This window comes from Myxocyprinus asiaticus, chromosome 14 (assembly GCF_019703515.2).
Source record: "Myxocyprinus asiaticus isolate MX2 ecotype Aquarium Trade chromosome 14, UBuf_Myxa_2, whole genome shotgun sequence".
In the NCBI taxonomy this organism is placed as follows: Eukaryota; Metazoa; Chordata; class Actinopteri; order Cypriniformes; family Catostomidae; genus Myxocyprinus; species Myxocyprinus asiaticus.
In genome coordinates this window covers 35,749,589-35,773,362 of record NC_059357.1, presented here as the reverse complement: position 1 = coordinate 35,773,362, position 23,774 = coordinate 35,749,589, and the positions used below count along the sequence as shown (strand labels likewise).

The window sequence follows — 23,774 nt, the reverse complement described above, 5'->3', positions numbered from 1 at the left end:
AGCATCACAATCTAATTAACATCTGCTAACGTCTTAAAAAGATCAGATTTACAAACACTAAAAAATAAATGTGTCAAAGGCATCTGCTGAATATCTTATTGACATCCGAGACATACTTATTGACATACGTCTTATAGACGTACTGCAGATGAGCAAACAACCTAAAAAATACATCTTCCAGATGTAAAAACACATCAAATAGACTTCTTGATGATGTAGCCTACGTGTGCTATCAGGGTAGGTTGTTGCCTACTGGCCCATGTCATCAGAACCCTTTTAAGTCTCTATGATATTCTGGTCCCTATATGAAATGGCTTGTCCCTCCTTCAATGTAAGTCTAATGGATTATTTAACTCAGTTTGGTCCATCAGGTGGAAATTGCAAGTCTGATTGCTTAGTAAAGTAACATCTCCTCAAAAGGTCATACAATTTAGGGTATACTATTGTATAATTTGTTTTGTCCTTGGCACAAAGCTTTTCTTCTTCAAATGAGCATTAGTAATTGTAGGCTGATAGTGATGCTTTCCTTAGAACAAGAAAGACATGCAACAAATGAACAACTTCAAACTACTTCATATAAATTTTAATTCATTTACACACTCAACAAAATGGACCAAATTACATTATTTAGGTTCAAAATCAATGTAACTTTAAATATGGCTTTGTGGCTGGCTACCTAAATGTTCAAGTTAATTTAAAAAACACAGACTTACACTTAGCTTATAAAAGGAGAAAAGATGATTTTAAACAGACAAAACATCAAAATGCAATTAAACAAACCTTGCATGAAAATCATTAGCACAAAAACAGGCAGCTATGTGAATATTTGTGACGACTGAATTATGCACACTCAACATCACTAGCGCAATTAGTTAAGTCTTGCCAGTAAATAGCTTTAAAACGGGTCTGTTATGGTGTACTGTTTGATTGCATGTGGCAAATGTTTTGTACATGCAATAATGCTTCATAATTAACAATGTAAGTAATAACTTAGAATCAACTTATTTAAAACTTTTTCTGCTTTGACAAACTCAATTGTTTAGATTAATATATTTATTATAATTAATACAGTCTGTAGAAAACAAGTTGTTTGATTGAAAATAAAAATATTTCTATTTATATAATAACGCATGTCTGTTGTTATGTCAAATACTCCTCTGAGGTATTATCATGTTTGAAGTTGTGACCTGTGCTGTGAACTGAGGAAAGTGTAAGCGTGTGTCTCACTGCTGCCCTCTTCAGTCAGGAGAAATGGTGCGCCTACGCAGGCAGCCGCACGTCAGGCACTTGAGGATGCTCATGGTAACGTGCATAAGTGAGCCAAAGTTAAAGAGTAGATTGTAGAAGGTGTGCACTGAAAGTCCACCGGTCTCGTCAGCATACTTTATGGCCACAATGGGAGTGTAAAGACTGTTGGTCAGATTCCGGAATCGGGGTCGACTGGATTCAATTACTTTCTTGGTACACTGGAATGTGGGAAATTTTAACAAGTTAGTTATAGCAACAGATTTAGGGTATTAAATAAAATGCTTGGAGATTTAGAGGGGTTTAAGGGGCAGCTTTTTGTTTTTTCTTCTTTTAGATTTTTTTGTATTTGTAGGCAAATTCAAGCTTGCACAGAGTGAATTTACATGGTTCATATGGTTGCAGTCAAAGTGGCAAAAGCTGACACATACTTTAGCAATGTCATCAGGGGTTTGCCCCATTGCCTCAAAGATATCGATAGAGGATGGAATGTACACATCCTTGAAGTATCTGACTGTGTCTGCATCTGCTCCAGGATATTCCATCTTAGCCACTTCTTCCATCATCTTGGTTTCAAACTCTGTATGCACTGGGCCGGGCTCGATTAGAGACAGTCTGGGAGGAGAGCATAGAGGGAATGTTACATTAGCCCTAAAACCAATAAGTAGAACGATAAAGAAGGACCATTAAAAGCCTGTGCACACCAAGTCTAATGTGACTAAATGACACAAAAGTATAAAATATTAAATGAGCCATTTTCATAGACGGAAATTAGGCGTTTCCACCTTATTCAGCAGTGTAAATCTAGCAAACTTTTTTATATTTGCAATTTTATAATTATATTGTGTACATTTATAACATTATTCTTCTCTTTATTCCCCTGGTATTCATTAAACTATTCAACACTCTTGTGATGGGGTTTCATATACAGCTGCTGAGGGAGTGACAGTAAATTTGGAATCTTCTTCTGTTTGGCTTAATCCATCTCTCTGTATTTTTTTATTTTTCGGAAAGTCGTGGAAATTTAATGGTGGATTTTTTCTTTTTCTGTTGGAGCAAATACTATGTCTGCTGAAAAAAAAAAAGGTTTGCTATGGTCTCTCATTTACCGATATAGAAATTTACCCTGCTATAATTTACTTTCGCATTCCAAACTGAGAAATGTGAAAAGGGAATATAAAACATTTTTTCAGACCAAAACTATGGTTTCAGTCTGATGCCAATCTTGGAAAAGAGTTAGGAAACACTCAAAAAATAGCTCGATTAACTTGACTAACTTGTTTAATTGTGGACAGTGGTTCCACGTGTTTGAAATGAGTTTTCTTAATTTAAAATTACTATGTAATCTCAACACAAACACTATGTGTAGAAGGAACCTAGTTGAATTGGGTAAACCCAACAAAATTAGTTGTTTCAGTGTAACTCAAATAAATCTCTTTTATTTCTTTATGTACTAGATAGTGAAAGTGAAATGCATGCTGCTTGGAAGAACTACACAGTGTAGTTTTGAACTATGCTATGGTTTTCACAGCATTTGCTCAACAAAACAAGAAATCAATTTTTCGTGTTACAGCTACCTGTCCTCATCATTAGCTCAAGCTCCACTCTTCTGACGTTGTTTCCAAATAAACCAAGACGGATCATTGTAGTAAGATATTTTAGACTATGTGTAAGCGTGTTTACACCAGTGTTGCATGTCTGCTCATTATAAGCAACTTTGGGCTTGTTTTTCCAAAAATATAAGCAGTTGTGTGTTTTTTGGGCTTATTTCCAGAATAGATTGCATTTTTGGGTCTGCTGGTTGGTCCCCATAGCACGGTAAAGTATGAATGATTACTATTAGCAGTTGTCAAATATTCCACTCTACACAAACATCCTTACTAATCTCAGATTTTTCACTAATTTAGATCGGCACGTATATATGTGAATATTTGAAATATTTTTTAAATAGGATGTAATTTTTGAAAAGACATTATTTTGCATCAACATTTTTAATATATGTTTTTTGTAGTCAGTGGAATTAAGCAATCCCCAGACCTAGGTGTGAATAGGCCTTAATTGTAAGACAATGGATCACTTACTTCACATTAAACTTCAGGAGCTGTACAGCCATACTCTCACAAAAGCCCTCTATGGCAAACTTAGAGGCCGTGTAGACATCGTTGAATACCACACCTGCAAATGAGTTGAATAGACACACTCAGTGATAATGTAATTGCTCTGCTGTGGCCCAAACCATGTGTGGAATATCTGGCCATCAAAATGCTCTACAGCTAAATGCATTACTCTAAATGGCTCTATTTTCCATTGAGGTTGCTCATACTGTCTGTCAACCATTCATCTATGCGAAAGAAAATTTCAGTGATCTCCAGTCCCCATTATACCCTGAAGGCCCATTACGCTGCTCATGACGATAATGTGGCCGGCTCGCCTCTTCTTCATGTCTGGCATGACCTCTTTTATCATGCGCACAGTTCCGAAGAAGTTGGTCTCAAACACTTTCTTCATCTCATCGAGACTGATGCTCTCCAAGGGGCCCAGCAAACCCACGCCTGCATTATTAACTAAGAAAAACACAGAGAGCATGATCTGTGAGAATGTCATGGGTGGTTACAAAGCTCCTGTTGTGTAAGTGAAAGGGTGAGCAAATAACATTCAATCACTATGAATAGGCAAGTGTTTAATCTAGTTTCCATCATTCTCATGTCTCTGGTTGTCAGAAGTATCTTCTCTTGAATTAGACTATGAACATTGAATTGACCAGTTATGGGTAGTAACTAACTAAAAGTGGAAGGACTACTAACTTATCTTGAAAATTCTGTTATAATTTACTCATCCTCATGTCGTTCCTAACCCATATGACTTTCTATCTAATATGGAAAACAAAAGAAGATGTTTTAATGAGGATAGCCCTTTGTCTTTTAAATACAATGGCAGTAGATTGTGCCTTAAAGCTTAAAAAAAGAACCAAAAGTATCATAGAAGTAGTCCATCTTACTGCATCATATTCCAAGTTTTCTAAAGGCATTCAGTAGTTTTTGGTGAGAAACAAACCGTAATTTAAGTCTTTTTTAAGCAAAAATCTTGACGTCTGTTGTGCATTCATTAACACTATGAGAGAAGCTCATTCACAGCTGTTCATTGCATTGTTTTAAGCGCTAAACAATGTAAGTTCTCGGGTGAACCTCGTTAAAAACAGTAATACGGGTTTGGAATGACATGAGGTTGAATAAATTATGACCGAATTTTCAATTTTGCGTAAACTATGCCTTTAAGGTGGTAGTTTTCAAAAATGCTGTAGCTGCAGGGAAACTGCAGCCGATGCATACATTAAATACACTAAACTGGAATGTCTCTATATAGTAGGGATAGAAAGTCTGAATCATTTTAGTCATTTAGTTAGTAAAAAAAAAAAAAAAGATTCATTTGAATCATCCCGCAGCTGGATTTGTGGGATTCCCATGTGCGGCATATTACATCTGCTTTTTTGTAGTGAGGTAAAGATTTGGTTCTCTTTCAGAATCATATAATCTCTTAATTATATATTTCAAAAGATATTGCCCTCCTATGTTTGTAAGATGCAGAGGCATGTCTCATGGTTGATTAACGCCAGAGGCCTGTCTCTCTCAGTAGCTGGTTTCAGTGGCTACTCAGGTAAGTTTAGTTCTAGCAAACTCTTTTCTTTTGGTTTCAAGAAGGTGGATCATTTTTTACCAGTGTTTATTGCCATAGTAACTTGCTACATGGCTAACCTCCTCCAGAGCATGTTAATTCTAGAGACACTATCTAACCGATAGTGAATCGATCAGCTGTAGTGGTCTGCAACCTGACTCGGGCCCAATGGGACCCGAGAAACCACAAGGTTTTGGGCTGGGTTTGGGTCAGTTTTTCAAGTATGACTTAGGGTTCAGGTCGGGCTGGGTTTGTAATTAATGAAAAAATAAACAGGCCTACCTAACTTATTTCGCGCATGCGAATGGACGAGTTAGGAGCTGTTCACATACAGCCTATTGCAATCGGGTCTGGTAGGGTCAGACTCGGGTCATACGGTCTCGTGCAGGGCCGTAGCAAGGAATTCTGGTTCTCCTGACTGTATATTGCAGTTTAGAATTTGTTGTGTGCCCCATTGGACCTGTGGGCACCTAGAATCGTTACCACCTTTTACCCCACTAACTACGGCCCTGGTCTCGGGTTCAGGTTTCATTTTAAGGCCTGTGTAATAGAGCTGGAAATCGATTCCAAAAAGAATCGATTCTTTGATTCCGAGGCACTGGGAATGGGGTGTGATATATTCAGACTATTTTTATTTCTAAACTACTACACATTCCAGAAGCCTTAACAGCACCAATTCAAATTACAGAGTATAAAACGAGTGTAATTTCTCGACTGATCAACCCGACTTTTTTGTAGTCCCATCAGGCATCAGTAAGTCTGCTACATTTTTAAATATGCATGAAGCAATCGTACAAGCCCTTCAAAACATCAGACAGCTGCTTTTGAAGGGTGTGTTTCCCAATAGCATTGTTAGCCACTTTGGTCGCAAGTTCCATCGTTACCAACATAGTTGAACAATTTGGTGTTTCCTGAAACCGTAGCTCCAACAAACATTCGCACACAGCATCACAAAGTGCATCATACTATGGTGGTTAAGTAGTGAGTTACATAGTTGTATGTGAAACACACCCCAGATTGACATAGTTTACAAAAGGTAGTGAACAAATACATACTAAAATCTTTTTCTAAACAAGAACAACTGATGAGTGGTAATACAGGAACATCTGCTCAGCCAACCTTCCCTCAAATTCATCCTATAAAATTTTAAGCATTGTACATTGGGATGTGCATTTACAGTACAGGTAGGCACATATTTATTTTTAGAATAGACCTATTAATAGAAACTGTCAAGATCTTTTGTCATTCATGCTATCATAAATAGTGCAAAGACAATTTATATTGCGCTGTTTATTATGAGATTTAAATTTATATTCCATTTTTTGTGGGGAATCTAAAAAAAAATAATTGAGAAAATGAGCCAAGAATTGACTCTTGGAATCAATTCCATCTGTCTGGTTTTGTCAACCTAAAACTCTGAGTTTGTACAACTAGCTCTGTGAAACAAGCCTCATGCCAACTTCTATGGCTATATTCATGGGCGAATTGCCCCATTATGTAAATTAAATGTCATTTCAGTAGCTACTTTTTTTTTACTGGTTTGTAGTGTAGCTATCCACTACTGCAAATATAAGGATAGCTTGAATGTATGTGAACTACTTTATGGTTGTATGGTAGCTTGGTGCATGGCAAGCTACAGTTTCGTAGCAGCTTCCCCAACATTGATACTGACCAAGAGGTCAAAGGCATTCCACACTCACTGAGAACATCAATGTGGCGGTCCTTGACACTGTCAATACACTGCTTGACTGAATCATCACTACACACATCCAAAGTCAGCAGTGTCAAGGTATTTCCATACATGTCGCCCGCTGCTTCCACCAGCTGGTCCTTCTTTCTCAGGTCTCTCATAGTGGCAATGACTTAAAGACAGAGACAGAGAAATATGTTGTCATAAACAATACAACAGTAATTACACAACAATGCAAGGCTAATATATTCATGGAGTGGTTTTCTGAAAAAAAGTGCAAGAGATTGCAGTTTGATTGAACTTGGTCCCTTTTATCTGTCTTAGCAATAACATAAGTATACCCAAACAAAGCATTCAAAGTAATCACTTTTAAGTGTTGCCTAATTAAACTGTGGCTGAAAGATAAGCTAAAGAGATATGTTTTTTCTCTTTGCACTTTGAACATCTGAGGGACACGCTGACCTAAATCAAATGTCTAACGCCAGTTCCAGAATTGCTAATCATTATTTCTCTGTAATTGTTGTAGTTGGATTTGAATTAATCATGTTTATCTCCATGGAAAACAAACTTTGGGTTGTCATCAGAAATCCAATCCGCACAATGATGATGTCAGTGGTCAACTGTACTGGCAAGTCCTAAATAAAGCAAGTCTATCAAGCCGATTTGTTTCACAACCTTCAAGGTCCATACTGAAATTTGTGTTGCGTGTTACTCTAACACATAATAGAGGTTCAGTATTTATCTTGGGGGGGAAATTATAGCAGATCATTAATCATAATTTTACAAATGTACAATCTTCAACATCAGCTTCAACATTTTATATCATATCCTAGTTAATATTAAGATAATATTCTCAGTTTATACCATTTTGCTTATTTGACTGCGCTATTTTATTATTTCTCCTGTGTGAAACATAACTTTCTCTGTGGCACTTCTACTGAGACTTGATTTGTTTCTCTAATCCTCTCTGATTGGCTGAAGAACCTCAGCAGCAGATCAGAGTGTTTCCTTTAGCAGATTATGGCAGTCTGTCAACAGACAGAATCCTGATCTGCCAGAGCCCAGCTGTTGTTGAAAAGTGCCAGTGATGATGATGACTGTAAAATGCATCTACTGTATATGGTGATGATGGAGGCACATCTGCTAGGAAATATGTGTTCCTGTCTTCTCAAACTACATTATGCACACACATATATATATATATATATATATATATATACAAACACACACACACACACACACACATATATATATATATATATATATATATATATATATACAGGTGCATCTCAATAAATTAGAATGTCGTGGAAAAGTTCATTTACTTCAGTAATTCAACTCAAATTGTGAAACTCATGTATTAAATAAATTCAATGCACACAGACTGAAGTAGTTTAAGTCTTTGGTTCTTTTAATTGTGATGATTTTGGCTCACATTTAACAAAAACCCACCAATTCACTATCTCAAAAAATTAGAATATGGTGACATGCCAATCAGCTAATCAACTCAAAACACCTGCAAAGGTTTCCTGAGCCTTCAAAATGGTCTCTCAGTTTGGTTCACTAGGCTACACAATCATGGGGAAGACTGCTGATCTGACACCCTTCACAAGGGGGTAAGCCACAAACATTCATTGCCAAAGAAGCTGGCTGTTCACAGAGTGCTGTATCCAAGCATGTTAACAGAAAGTTGAGTGGAAGGAAAAAGTGTGGAAGAAAAAGATGCACAACCAACCAAGAGAACCGCAGCCTTATGAGGATTGTCAAGCAAAATCGATTCAAGAATTTGGGTGAACTTCACAAGGAATGGACTGAGGCTGGGGTCAAGGCATCAAGAGCCACCACACACAGACATGTCAAGGAATTTGGCTACAGTTGTTGTACTCCTCTTGTTAAGCCACTCCTGAACCACAGACAATGTCAGAGGCGTCTTACCTGGGCTAAGGAGAAGAAGAACTGGACTGTTGCCCAGTGGTCCAAAGTCCTCTTTTCAGATGAGAGCAAGTTTTGTATTTCATTTGGAGACCAAGGTCCTAGAGTCTGGAGGAATGGTGGAGAAGCTCATAGCCCAAGTTGCTTGAAGTCCAGTGTTAAGTTTCCACAGTCTGTGATGATTTGAGGTGCAATGTCATCTGCTGTTGTTGGTCCATTTTGTTTTTTGAAAACCAAAGTCACTGCACCCATTTACCAAGAAATTTTGGAGCACTTTATGCTTCCTTCTGCTGACCAGCTTTTTAAAGATGCTGATTTCATTTTCCAGCAGGATTTGGCACCTGCCCACACTGCCAAAAGCACCAAAAGTTGGTTAAATGACCATGGTGTTGGTGTGCTTGACTGGCCAGCAAACTCACCAGACCTGAACCCCATAGAGAATCTGTGGGGTATTGTCAAGAGGAAAATGAGAAACAAGAGACCAAAAAATGCAGATGAGCTGAAGGCCACTGTCAAAGAAACCTGGGCTTCCATACCACCTCAGCAGTGCCACAAACTGATCACCTCCATGCCATGCTGAATTGAGGCAGTAATTAAAGCAAAAGGAGCCCCTACCAAGTATTGAGTACATATACAGTAAATGAACATACCTTCCAGAAGGCCAACAATTCACTAAAAATGTTTTTTTTTATTGCTCTTATGATGTATTCTAATTTTTTGAGACAGTGAATTGGTGGGTTTTCGTTAAATGTGAGCCAAAATCATCACAATTAAAAGAACCAAAGACTTAAACTACTTCAGTCTGTGTGCACTGAATTTATTTAATACACAAGTTTCACAATTTGAGTTGAATTACTGAAGTAAATGAACTTTTCCACGACATTCTAATTTATTGAGATGCACCTGTATATATATATATATACAGTTGTGCTCAAAAGTTTGCATATCCTGGCAGAAATTGTGAAATTTTGGCATTGATTTTGAAAATATGACTGATCATGCAAAAAAGCTGTCTTTTATTTAAGGATAGTGATCATATGAAGCCATTTATTATCACATAGTTGTTTGGCTCCTTTTTAAATAATAATGATAACAGAAATCACCCAAATGGCCCTGATCAAAAGTTTACATACCCTTGAATGTTTGGCCTTGTTACAGACACACAAGGTGACACACACAGGTTTAAATGGCAATTAAAGATTCATTTCCCATACCTGTGGATTTTAAAATAGCAATTAGTGTCTGTATATAAATAGTCAGTGAGTTTGTTAGCTCTCACGTGGATGCACTGAGCAGGCTAGATACTGAGCCATGGGGAGCAGAAAAGAACTGTCAAAATACCTGTGTAACAAGATAATGGAACTTTATAAAGATGGAAAAGGATATAAAAAGATATCCAAAACCTTGAAAATGCCAGTCAGTATTGTTCAAACACTTATTAAGAAGTGGAAAATTCGGGGATCTCTTGATACCAAGCCAAGGTCAGGTAGACCAAGAAAGATTTCAGCCACAACTGCCAGAAGAATTGTTCGGGATACAAAGAAAAACCCACAGGTAACCTCATGAGAAATACAGGCTGCTCTGGAAAAAGACGGTGTGGTTGTTTCAAGGAGCACAATACTTGTTCTTAATAACAATTCTTCTTTTTGCATGATTTTGCATGATCAGTTATATTTTCAAAATCAATGGCAATATTGCACAATTTCTGCCAAGGTATGCAAATTTTGAGCACAAATGTATATATATATATATATATATATATATATATATATATATATATATATAAACACACACACACACACACTGTAAACCCTAATAAGTTAGCAGAACTCAAAAACGTTGAGACAATCAGTTAAATCAATTTTAACTTTTTAAGTTTAAAACTCCCAAATTTAAGTTAACAGAATTTTCAGATTTTGATTTTGTACTACACATGCATGTCAATTGCGCTTAACTTAAAATATTGAGTAAGTTAACTCATACATTTTAATGGCAGTTAAATTTAACTCTTTGGCTGATCTTAAAATTACCATGTAAACTCAATTTATATACTTCAAGTAGAGAGAACATAATTTGCTACTGTTGTACTAGCAAGATCTAGCTAATACAGTGAATGCATACTAATTGGAAACACTATGCTTTGATTAGCATAGCAACTGCTCAACGCATACCAAATATAATGTAGAACAATCTTAAATTGTACCTGTCCTCAAACCTAAGCTCAAGCTCAGATTCATGAACTCAAAAGAAAGAGAAAGTTCTAAAAACTCACCAAAGGTTAATTTATTTGAACTAATTTGTATGATTTAATTTTTCCCTACTCAAAACAATTAATTATTTTGAACATTAGGGTTTACAGTGTTTGGAGAACAACCCTCTCATTGTAAAAGCTGTTGTTTTAGAGTAAGACTTGGGGCTGATTAAAGATTCTTGAATGGGCCACTATTTCTTATAATGGGATTTTTTTGGCTTCTTTGAAGTTGGCATATATCACTGCTATTCATTATAACCAGAACCAATGAAAATTTTTATCTCGGAGGATTTTGTTCTCTCAAAAATCGTTAAAATAAAAAAAAATAAAAAAAATGTTTTGCAATGCTCTTAGAAAAAGAACAAAGTTCAAATTTAATTAATTTAGCAGATGCAAAAAAATAAAAAAATAATATATATATATATATATATATATATATTATTTGAGTTTTGTTTTAAATAAAATTTCATCTCATCTTTAATGATTCCTTGCAGCATCCCTCTCTAGCAGAAAAGACCTGGTGCATTTGATTGACATTAATGTGTCTCCGGATGTAGTTGAGTAGGAGATAACAAATGCACAAAAGTTTTGTCCAGAGTCCAGATAAAGTCCTTAGGCGACCCTCACTTTTGAGCCCTTACTTGTACAGGTCTCAAACTTTGTCCCTCTCCCAACACTCATTCCAGTGTGTGAACTATGGGCGCATTAGACACGGCAATAAACCGGGGCAGCGCTCTGCAATTCACATCCATAAAGGGAGCTTTGTACTGGAGAAGTCACTTGAAAGAGAGCTGGCTGTCTCTTTATGATCGGTATCCTCGCGGAGCCGGACCCTGCGCTTTCACATGATAATTGCCCGATGAGGGCTAAAGAGCCTTTGGGTTCAACTAGAGAAAATTAAATGTACATTCCCACTTTTGATATGAAGAGAAAGAGGATCCTTAAACGGATAGCATGTTATGTAATGGAAAGAAAATATCACTGTAATACTGAACCTATGAACTAGCATATGTGTAAACCTGAAGGGTCTAGACATGTAATGCGGTTTAGAATGCTCTAAAATATTTGAAAATTTAAAAATATTTAAATTCGACAGAACGCTCCATAGCCGTATGAGCGCTTAAGGAATTAGGGGCTGTTCACACTGAACGCGGCTTTGCGCTAAAAAAAAACAGAAGTTACGCAGCCCCACGAATAGCACAGAACGCAGGTGTTTCGAGACGCGTCACATTTTAAGCTATTTGTAACTCGACATGGGGTCTTACAAACGCGGAACTCCTGCGCGAGACTCTAGAAAAACATTGACAAACAGCGCGGACGGACGCAAAGACATTTTCGGCGTGAACGCCCCCTTACACAGAAACGACCACAAAAAAATATGTGTAAAGTTCTAGAGCCAATACATTTAATGGCCTTTAGAATGTTCTATTTAAACATGTACAAATATTTAAATTGGACAGAACGTCTCAGCCGTTTTAGCGTTAAAGGAATTAGAACGCAAATGAGCGCGTTTACCATGGTAACGCTTCTGTTCGTCTCTGGCCAGAAGCACGGCGATCCGCAGTCCGATCCCAGAGGAACAACCGGTGATCAGCACCACTTTCTGCCTGCTGTCGCTCGCCATAGCAACTCCTGTGTGAGCCGCGAGCTGGATCAGCGGACTTAAAAAAACTTAAATCGGATCATGCAACTTGTAGCCCATGTGAGCGGGTTATGCAGTCACATGTCAGGCAAAATCGATCACTAAAAGAAGACGTAAATACGCATGCTTACTAACGTGTTCATCAGCGTTACTGTATTGGTTTGAAAAACACAAACAGATTGCAGACGGAGTGCGATAGCGCAGGCGATGGCATGCAATACTGGCCAAAGGGGAGAGTTGTTTACATGTGTGTGGGGAGGAGGGTGAGGGGGAGGAAAAAGCAAATAAGCAAGTGAAACAAACAAATAGACAGCAACAATTTGAATTAAATGGATATTTAATAACACGGTGTAACACATTTGTTATTTTTATTTTTTTGTTCCTGGGTAGTAAGTGTTATTTCCTAATTGCTTATGCCTCAAAAGTATAGAAAATGGCTATTATTCCCCACAAACTTTTATTTTGTGACCAGGACAGTGATATTTTGAAATGTACCTATTTCCAATGAGAAAATGGGCGAATTTGTGTCTTTTCGTTCACATAAAGTCAGAAAAAACAACATATGAATCCAAATTAACATGTATTTATACTATAAGTAATATTCAAAGCCGTGCTGGTCCATAATGGTAACAAGTACCCGTCTCTTCCCCTGGCTCACTCGGTGCACCTCAAAGAGGATTACAACAGCATCAAGACCTTGCTTGATGCCTTGAAGTATGATTAGTATGGCTGGGAAGTCATAGGAGACTTCAAAATGGTGGCATTCCTGATGGGTCTGCAAGGTGGTTTTACCAAGTTTCCCTGCTATCTTTGCCTTTGGGACAACAGGGGCACCAAGGCACACTACCACAGGCGGGACTGGCCACAGTTCTCTGTGGGGAGGAACAACGTCAAGTGGGAGCCACTGGTGGACCCCCGGAAGGTGCTGATGCCACCACTGCACATCAAATTGGGCCTTATGAAACAATCTGTCAGAGCTCTAGATAAGGAGTCGGCAGCCTTCAAGTACCTTCAAGACTTCTTCCCTAAGCTGTCTGAGGCAAAGGTCAAAGCCGGTGTCTTCGTTCGGACCACAGATAAAGAAGGATTTTGGATTCATATGTTGTTGTTTTTTCTGACTTTATGTGAACGAAAAGACACAAATTCGCCCGTTTACTCATTGGAAATAGGTACATTTCAAAATATCACTGTCCTGGTCAGTGTCACGTTTCGAGTCGATTCCCAACGCCACGGAATCGAGGAATCGATTCTTTTTGGAATCGATTCCCAGCCCTACTATTCTAGTCTGCTTTCAAATGGAATAGATAAAAGTGCTCAGTTTGCTTTGTTAGTTCCTCGGCATTTAAATTGTATTATTGTGATCTAGAAACATCTAGCCCAAATTAAGGCGGAAATATGTTTGAAACTAAACATAATGAAATGGCATCCTGCTTTAGAACAGTAGCCTACTTGACTAGCTCATTTACAGGTGATGACTTCTTTGCTCTTTTTTAATGTATTAATTTTTAATACATTAATGTAATAATTTTTTAATAAATTAATGTATTCATGTATTTATAAACTATTTTCTTTTCATTTTATTATCAGCCTATCTATTGACGCATATCCATAAACAATATTCATGCTCTTATGAGTAAAGCGATTCACATTTAAGAAGCAGGATTTCCATTAGTCTGTGCTGCCATCTGCTGGTAAAACACAGTACTATTCATACAAGTTGGATCTAAACACTATATACTACCAAATGTGCAGAAGGTGCTGGGAAACCAAAGAATGTGCAGTACGGATTTTTCTTAAGAACAGTCATGTACAACTACCACAAAATATACAAACAGTCATCGATTATCGAGGAATCAACACACCATATAAAGAACCAAGGGGATGAAAACTTCTAAACATAATTATTTGTGTAAATTCAGTTATTATTTTGTCTTGTGGAATATATGTTAATATCTGTTTCATCAGGGCAGTACTAAACAAAACCAAAATAAATGTTTTATTATCCCTCTTTATACGTATACTTATATATATATATATATATATATATATATATATATATATATATATATATATATATATATATATATATATATATATGTATGTGTGTGTGTGTGTGTGTGTGTGTGTGTGTGTGTGTGTGTGTATGCACTATAAATATACAGTATATATTTATACTCATTGTACATAAATATACTGTAATATACATTGTACATACATACATATATATATATATATATATATATATATATATATATATATATATATATATATATATATATATATATATATATATCGACATTGTACACAAATATACTGTATATATAATAGAAGTAGACCAATATATCGCTTTTGCAGATAGTTGCTTTTGGAACTATAATTTATTGGCAAAAATCTCTACTGATAGTTGCAGATATTTTTTTCTTTTTATTCCTCATAATAAACCTCATCTTAAAATATATATATATATATATATATATATATATATATATATATATATATATATATATATATATATATATTTATAGTGCATAGATACACACACACACACACACACACACGTATACGGTGCATACTGTATATACAAAACTCTTCATCTGGTGAATATATAGGCTATAAAAAGCTTCATTTGGTAATTACTAACATACAGGGCAATTTAACGGCGCCATGTCCTCTTTGTATTTCAGGCTTTTTTATAGTTAAAAGTCCAGCGTTATGCACCAAACCTTAATTTTTCTGATTATTATTGGAACTTTGGTTGCACACTAAACTGCTTTTGGGATTATATTAATTTTAATATGACTCTTGTAGCCTCAATGTCTGTGCCGTCATAGTAAGGAAAGACTAAGAAATGTATCTTCATTTTATAATCGATTAAAAAAATAAAAACTATCGGCCGATTCATTGGTTATCGGCCTTTTCCACCACCTTGGTTATCCGTCGACCTCTAATTATGAATACTACATTTATGTATACATGCACTATTTACAATATAATATATATATATATATATATATATATATATATATATATATATATATATATATATATAGAAATTATGATCTAACATGAATTTTCTTGATAAAAAAATATGATCGTGCCTGGTAACATGTGCATGTAAAATGGCTAGAAATAGCATTTTATCTTAGCATAAAGCTGACAATTTACACAAGGTTTATTTCTATTTCTTGTGCTCCAAACTTACTTCAAACTTACTTCTCTGTCTGCTCGTATGAATGTAACACATCATAAGAAAGTGTTTCACTGCTGTTCAAATGCTCTTTGGATCACATCATTTATATGTATAAAATGTTTTCCAACTGAAAGGACTAAATATTAAATGAAACAAATGACAATAAAATGCAAAGTAATCTCTTCAGTAATCAAAATACTTTTTGAATGTAACTGTATTCTAATTACCGATGATTTAAATTGTAAATGTAGTGGAATACAGTTACTAATATTTTGTATTTTGTATTTTTATTTGTATTTTATTTTTTTCCCCTTTTCTTCCCAATTTGGCATGCCCAATTCCCAAAGCACTCTAAGTCCTTGTGGTGGTGTAGTGACTCGCCTCAATCTGGGTGGCGGAGGACGAATCTCAGTTGCCTCCGAGTCTGAGACTGTCAATCTGTGTATCTTATCACGTGGTTGGCTTTATGCTATTCTCCGCGGCATCCACGCACAACTCACCACGTGCCCCCACGAGAGTGAGAACCACATTATAGCGACCACAAGTAGGTTAACCCAATGTAACTCTACCCACCCTAGAAACCGGGCCAATTGGTTGCTTAGGAAGCCTGATTGGAGTCACTCAGCATGTACATATATATATATATATATATATATATATATATATATATATATATATATATATATATATATATATATATATGTATATATACAGTATATTATAACATATATAGTGATTGGTGGATGCAAACATTTAGCAGCCTCACTACACCTCCACTTAGAAGCTGTGTCATACTCTGTTGTTGATTGAATCCTCTGATACCGTATGCAAGAGTATGGTAAAGAAAACTGTCTATGACAGGGGTCCTTTAGAATAGAAATGGCCCTCCTTGGGCATTTCTCGTATTTTGGAGAGTACAAATGGTCTACATAAACCAATCAGATCTGAGGGATTAGGGAAAGGGTTAGGTTAGGCTCTGGGTTGAAGGCATTCTTGCCAATTTAATTATCAACCTATCCATTTTAGCAGTACTTAATGGATAGGATTAGGGATTAGGTTAGGACTAACACATCCTATCTGGGAAAATCACGGTCACCATTAATCATCTGTGCTGATGTTTGTACAGTATAAAGTCTTAATCTAGTTTTATAAACAAAACCTACAATCTGGGTTCTCACATTCCACCTCTGTACAGTCTGTGCTTTATACAATTGTCACTGAAGATTAGTAGCTTGTTGGACGCAAGTGCGAGGTGTTGATAGAACTTTGGTAATCAACTCTTAATAGAATTTTGGTTGTAGAATGATAGGTATTGCTAGCAAGAATGCAAGGGAGTTTAAAAGATACCCTGTGTTGAGTGATTCACACAGAAGTAATAAAAGTGAAAGGAAAGGAAAAACAAGATAAACATACACTAGATGTGGTGCTAACAACTAATCCAAGAAAATGGAAATGCTAAACTCTGAACTTCGACATAATGACAAGATGTCAAAATATAGTAATTTCCTTTTCTGAAACATATTTTAAGTAGTTGTATTCCTGAATACAAAGGGCTTTGGCCAGGTGACTGAATTAAGTAGAAGAGGTTGAGTCAAAATTTGGACATCACTAAGAGGTGTCAAAGTGCAAATGATAAGAACAAATAGCACTAATGAAGAGGTCACACAAGTTTGGGCATGTTGGCTATGTTGTGACCACAGCTGCAAGGTTATGAAGCAGGTTTGTAACTGAAGAAAGATATTGAGAGGAAGACCACCAAACAAAGACATTCTTGGTTTGAATCACTCACAGACAGACACATCTAGAAAGAAAGAAAAAAGTGACAGGACTTTGCTCTGCATTTTACTTTTATCACATTTAACATAACAAACCAGCTTGGGTTAACGAGGAATGTCAAGTTTGACATGTTGTATATGTGCTCTGTGGAAAATGTGATTGTTTACAGAGCAATCTTCACCACCAATCTTCTGTTTGCAGTTACTGATTTCCGTCAGGCCTTCTAAAGTTTCTCCTGAGGGCAGGAATAGTTTCCCCTGTATGGAATCCTGGCCTACCCTGACTCAACCCTCATCCTACATACTGACAGAAGTTTAGCCTTGCTGTGAGAAATTTAGCAACAAACCCACATGTGAACAACAGGAGGGAATGGAAAGTTTCGACAAAGGGAAAAACAGATAAAAATTTGTACAGAGCACATAAAAAAGAACAAACCTTGTTCAACCATCTGTTTAATTGTTCTCCTTTCACAAATTGGCCTAGAAATACACTCATAATAGTGGCATACAAACTATAGGGATGTGCCAGGGTGGTCGACTAGTCATCCAACAACTGACTAGTCGATTAGTGGGGTCGACTACTAACATGAATATTTTTAGTGGTGGTGTTTAATTGGGCGAAGCATTTCTCAGATTAATTATGAGACAACTTCTTGGAGAGTGTTCTGGCATGATCATAACTTGCTGTGCTTAACAGTGAATTACAGTCAGTCAACCCTCTGCCAAAAGTTTAGTCTCTTTAATGTGCTGTTGTTACAGTACAGCAAAGTGCTGCATCAAACAATACATTTCAAGATCACTGTCGGATGTTAAATCCTCTGCTGTGAGTAATGTTACCTTATTTGTGAGGTGCTTTGGAGAGATTAAAGTCTTTTGCTGACTCTGTCTGACACTGCTTAAATAAATATTTGCCATAAAAAATCATTTAAACTACTTGATGTCCTGAACTAGATATGTACCTGCAATATTATCTAGCAGTTCTGTTCTTTTGAAAGTGCAGTGAGGATCGCCCTGAAGCACTCCGGTTACATTAAAGGGTGTCATTCTGTGTTCAGGATGTGCAGAAGCAGTTTTGTGCCACTCTGTATTGGAGCCTTTCTTATTTCTTACTTTTCTTAATTTGATCATTTTTTTCCAATACGATGTTATAGTAATTTAGGGTATTTATTTGTTAAATATACAGTACCTGTTCATTACCATGTTAAGTGTTGTGCATAGCATCCGCATATCCTACTGAAACACGTCTGATTGGAGTCACGTGACCATAACAGAGCCTAATTATACATGATCCTTAACACTAACTAGTCGACTAATCATTCAAACAACTGATTGACTAGTCTATTATATAAATTGGTAGTTTTGCACATCTCTAATAACCCAGCCTTAATTTTAGTAGTTGACAATTGTTCATTGAATGTTTTGTAATACATTTCTGTGCTAATATACTTTAAAGGATAATTCACTCAAAAATGAAAAATCATCATTCACTCACCTTCATGTTGTTCCAAACAGCCTCATTCACCGTTCACTTTTATTGTATGAAAAAAAAGATGAAATAAAAGTGAATAGTGACTCTGCTTAACATCTCCTTTTGTACTTTTGTGTTCCACTGAAGATATAAAGTCAGATGGGTCTGGAACAACATGAGGGTGAGTAAATAATGGCAAAATGTAATTTTTTTTGTACACTATCCTTTTAAGTGGGAGAAAAGTATGTAAAGAGGTGATAATTGCATTACTCTGCAATTTATGGTGAAGTCTCCTTTCAGAAAATTGGTTTCTTATTAGCAGTTCATTCAACTGAAGAAAAAAAAAGAAGATTTTAGAGGTTGACACGACCCACTTACATGGGTTTTATTGCTGTGTGCTGGAAAAATTGCAAGGCGTTGTTTGTTGTTGTAAATTTAGCTTTTAGTACTAGAAAAACTTTCCCTCGCTCAAATTTATCCTGTTGCATCCAAATTTGCATGAGGGAAATGGATAGATACTGCAAGAGGGTGGGTGTGCATGAAGTGTTTCTGGCTGCCTTTCCCCTGTTTCAAGAGAAAGTACACAGGTGTGTTTGTGCGTGTGGATGATGCTGGGTGCCGAAGATGGAATTTTAGCCTCTAAGCTAACTATCTGGCATCTTGCATAGGTTTAGAAAAGGATAAAGAGAGGAGAGATTGTGTTGAATAAATAAGCAGCAGTACAGGCCTCTGCATGCTATGTTCTCTAGGCCACTCTTTCTGTCTTTCTATCTGTCATGTGTATGTCAGGTATGTCCGCGTCAGCTTCTGTATACACAAAATGTACATTTGCGCTGCATCATTGCGATTAATCACATACAAATTTTCACAGTTAATTGCGATTAATCACAGATTTTGAAAGTGCTGAAATTAGACTCTATATATAGTGTACTTCTTTTCCTGTCACAGTGCATTTACTTCCTTATTAGGAAAAAAAAACTAAATGTAACAGTAATGCTTCATTAGTATTTTCGAAACAAAGCCTTCCATAGAATAATGATAGAATTGCACTAAAATACAGTTGCACCAACGCGAGTAACATTAAACGTTTCCACAAGTCCCAAAGAAGTTGACTAATTAAAGAACTAATCCCCATAGGTTGCATATTCATTGCAATGCACATTAAATCTCTTAAACTCTCATCCTACACAATATTAATCGGCTGGCAGGTTGTGGCTATTTACTTTGGATATGGAATTCACATGATTTGCATCAGGATGTCTAGCACCACTTTGAACTCCACATGAAAAGCATTGCAGACAGTGGCTGTGTCCAGAATGGCATACTATACATACTACTCTTACTGATTATGTCATACCTATGTATAACAGAAATAGTTAGAATAGTATGGAGGCATGCCATTCCGAAAGCGACCAACATCTCAGTCTGTTTTTAGTGCTGGCACTGCCCACGTAATGATACTTCATCCGAATTGTCTGGTAATGATTAGCTGATGCTTTAAAGGTGCAATATGTAAAATTTTTCATGTAATATTCACCTTTTTTTTTTTTTTTTTTTTGCCAATGTGTGAACGGCTTGTAACGCAACATAAAAAATGAGCCCTTCCCGGACTTCTTATGTTGCCTATTAAAGCCTGTAGACTGATTTTCATGTGAAGGGAGCGGGTCGATTTTGCTGGGAAAATCCAAAGGATGTGACGTTTATGTGCGCTTCCAAGAGCCTTGCCTCAGACAGAAGCTTCTCTTCCGCTATTTAACAGCGACAACAGTCTGCAACACTAGGTAACGTTATCTTAGAGATGGAATCCTGTAAACATCCAGCTCCCAGCACAACACCAACTCCTATACAAACACGAGTAAAGTAGTGATCTACTGAATCCCGTCTGGCTAAGCGGAAACGTGATCGTGGTTGAGCGAAAACTAGAGTGAACATCGGCAGGGTATTTGATTCCTGGAGGGACCTTCGTTCGGTTTTGGGGATCAAAACCGACCCTGAATTGACGTTCTTCTTATTAGACAGGTAAGCTTACATAACTGCAAAGCATGTGAAATATAGTGCCATAAGGATTGATCGGTGTAATTTTAGCTAACTTGATCTTGCCTGCTAACACTGATGAATTGCAAGCTACCTTGCTTTGTAACTTTCAAATAATTTCAACGATCTTCTCTTTATACTAAAAGTCAGGTTAATGTCAATGTTAATCTGTAATTATCCAGCAAGGTAAACTACAATAATACATTAAATTAATGCTAGACAATGTTCAAGATTATGCAAAAAGCTCCATTCATTAGTGTAACAGGTTATACAGAAAATATATACATTCTATTATTATAAAACAATAGTGCATCGATATATCAAAATGACAGTTGTGATGGAATCACATCAATATTGAATTGTGTCAACATATTTATAATGTACAGTCTATTTTATAAACAACTACTGTCATCATCCACCAAATTTAGCTAACAGCTATTGATAAAGCTGGCTAGCTAGCTAATGCCGACATAGGCTATCGTATAAATGCAGTCAATGTATCATGCAAAGAAAAGTGATTACTTCAAACTACAGTCTCGCATAGACAGACCTATATCCACACTTTGTTTTAGCCCTGTTCCAGCACTGGAGAGTCAAATATAATATGCAGTCTCAAAGTTTGTAGTAAAACAGTCATAACTGTGTAATTTTAATTATGCTACCTCATCTGTCAGCATGATGTCAGTGAATCACGTTCAGTCTCTTTGTACGTTACGTCAATGTTTTGGTCGATGCTCGCTCGCGTCCCTATGGAGTGTGTGCACGATCACGAGCAACAGGTAGCTGGCTGCAGTTCACAAAATGGCCACAGGTGTCATTAATAACAAGGGTTTCTGAATCTTACATACGGCACCTTTAAAAATTCAGCGGCAACAGGGACAAATTTGAAAGTTTATTACATTTGAGTGGGGCATCGACAGACCCTCCACAGGTCAAATCCAATAAGCTATGCAGCAGTCCCTTATCCATGCCATATATCGTGTTTGGCTTGTAGGTGGTAGTTAAGATTTGATGTGATTCTGTGGTAAAATATCAACTCGTAAAGGTCATAAATTATTTTATTTTTGTTACAAGTCCCATCTGGGTTTGTTCCTTTCTGTATAACTTGATCATTAGGATGGAATTGCTGTTGTGTGTTTCAGGTGTGTACATCAGTGTAATTTCTCCACCAGAAACATTGCAAAGATTCTGCCCTATTCGAACCAGTGTTTAGAACTCACATGGAGCTGAAGGAAATGTCAGAATCTAACGTGAAAACTGGTAAATGTGTTAATCGCAATTAAGAAAAATGTAATGTGTTGAACATTTTAAATTAATTGCATGTGTTGACAGCTCTACTACTAGTACTACTAATATTTTAAATGTGAAGTGTGTAACTACTAAGGAATTGTAAAAAATCATTGGTTGGACAAACAGATAGTTCTGCCCGTTCACTGGCAGAATGACAGCATCAGTCGCTATTCACTTCTATTGTACTGAAAAAATATATACAATGAAGATGAATGGTGATAGAGGCTGTCAGAATTAACATTCTGCCAAACATCTCTTTTTGTGTTTCTTGGAAGTTATAAAGTCAAATGGGTTTGATACAACATGAGGGGGAGTAAATGATGACTGAATTTTCCTTTTTGAGTGAACTATTCCTATAAGGGATATTTTAGGCACCTGCTTATGTCACAGCTGGTTTTCCAGCAACTATATTTAGCATAAAATTTTAAATTGTTATTAGAGTGACAAATTATTCTTATGTGTCTTCTTTATATTAGAGCACACAGATCTCCTGGCTTATTCTCTCTGGGCAGCTGAAGGAGAAACTTTTGATGAGAGGGAGAGACATTCACAAGAATGTTTGCTGCAGGTCAAGAGTGGCGCTTTCTGCTCTTTTGTGTGCTGTCTGCTGAGGAGGTGTGGAATGTAAACTTCACAAAAACTAGGGGGGTGGGAAGGGAAGGATGGCCAGAAAGAAAGAAAGGAAAAGAAAATGTGCCTTTTAAGGGACAGAAGAAAGGAAGAGAAAGGAAAGTTGCAGGAAGTGGGCAGAGAAACGAGGAGAGACGAAACAAGGGATGGAGGATAACACCGCGTTTGGATTTAAAAGTGTTAATTGATTAAGCAGCTCATTAAAAATTATCCTTCATGTTAATTATTTGAGGCACCCCCCAATGGTAATTATCAAAATAAACACCACACTGAGAACTCCTCCCCCAAACTCACCCTCCTGGATTGTGTGAGGAAAAATGTGTCCATGTTGTTTAAGCCGGCATTTTCCACATTAAGAATGAGCTGTGCTTTATTACAGGAAGCCTATGCCTCCTCTTCCATTTGAGCGTCATGTTTTATTCTGGTTTAAGAGGTATTAAGTGTTTTTATGAGGTCAATGCAATTACAGCGTGAAGCTGTGTAACCATTTTCCCTCGATTGAATGGCTTATAACTACACTTACACACTATGTTCCTTGGGTGCTTGAACCATTGGAAAATAAAAATAATCAAATTAAATATATTTAATGGGGTATTTTCAGTTGTTTTGGGTCTGTAATACATTTACAGTATTCAGTCTACTGTGTAAATTTTCTCTAGAGCAATCCTGACCATCTCCTTGTACACACATACAGGCCTACATTTACACATCCTGAAGATGACCCCTCAATAGCTTTGACAGCTTTCTCCACAAACACTTGACAAATGATCGTGAGAAAATCAGTGTGGGAGCTTATCCAGGATTTAAGAAGGCCATTGATGGCTGCTTTCCAAAAACTGACTACGTCATGATAGATTAATATACTATTCAAATAAGTAAGAGATTATGTACAGTCAGTCAGCTTTTACTCTAAAGTAAACTCCAACAGGGACATGAGTCAACATGAAGCAAAGGC

At 36.7% G+C, this 23,774-nt stretch overlaps 1 protein-coding gene across 1 annotated transcript; it reads right to left on the bottom strand.

Moving 5' to 3' along the window:
- Positions 1-550: 550 nt before the first annotated feature.
- Positions 551-12,611, bottom strand: LOC127452113 (retinol dehydrogenase 8-like). Its single transcript, XM_051717332.1, has 6 exons — positions 12,306-12,611; positions 6,618-6,779; positions 3,630-3,809; positions 3,327-3,420; positions 1,677-1,860; positions 551-1,466 (listed from the first exon to the last, which is right to left on the bottom strand). Exons 1-6 carry the CDS (start codon positions 12,412-12,414, stop codon positions 1,239-1,241), a joined length of 957 nt encoding a protein of 318 aa, XP_051573292.1. The 5' UTR covers positions 12,415-12,611; the 3' UTR covers positions 551-1,238.
- Between the last annotated feature and the right edge of the window lie 11,163 nt (positions 12,612-23,774).

Bases quoted from the DNA above. Each gene is read 5' to 3' on its own strand.
- LOC127452113 (XM_051717332.1), bottom strand. From the start codon at position 12,414: ATGGCGAGCGACAGCAGGCAGAAAGTGGTGCTGATCACCGGTTGTTCC. The intron at 3,810-6,617 runs GTGAGTGTGGAA...TGTTTTTCTTAG, and splicing joins CCGCCACATTGATGTTCTCA to TTAATAATGCAGGCGTGGGT. The intron at 1,861-3,326 runs GTAAGTGATCCA...CTCTCCTCCCAG, and splicing joins CTCCTGAAGTTTAATGTGAA to ACTGTCTCTAATCGAGCCCG.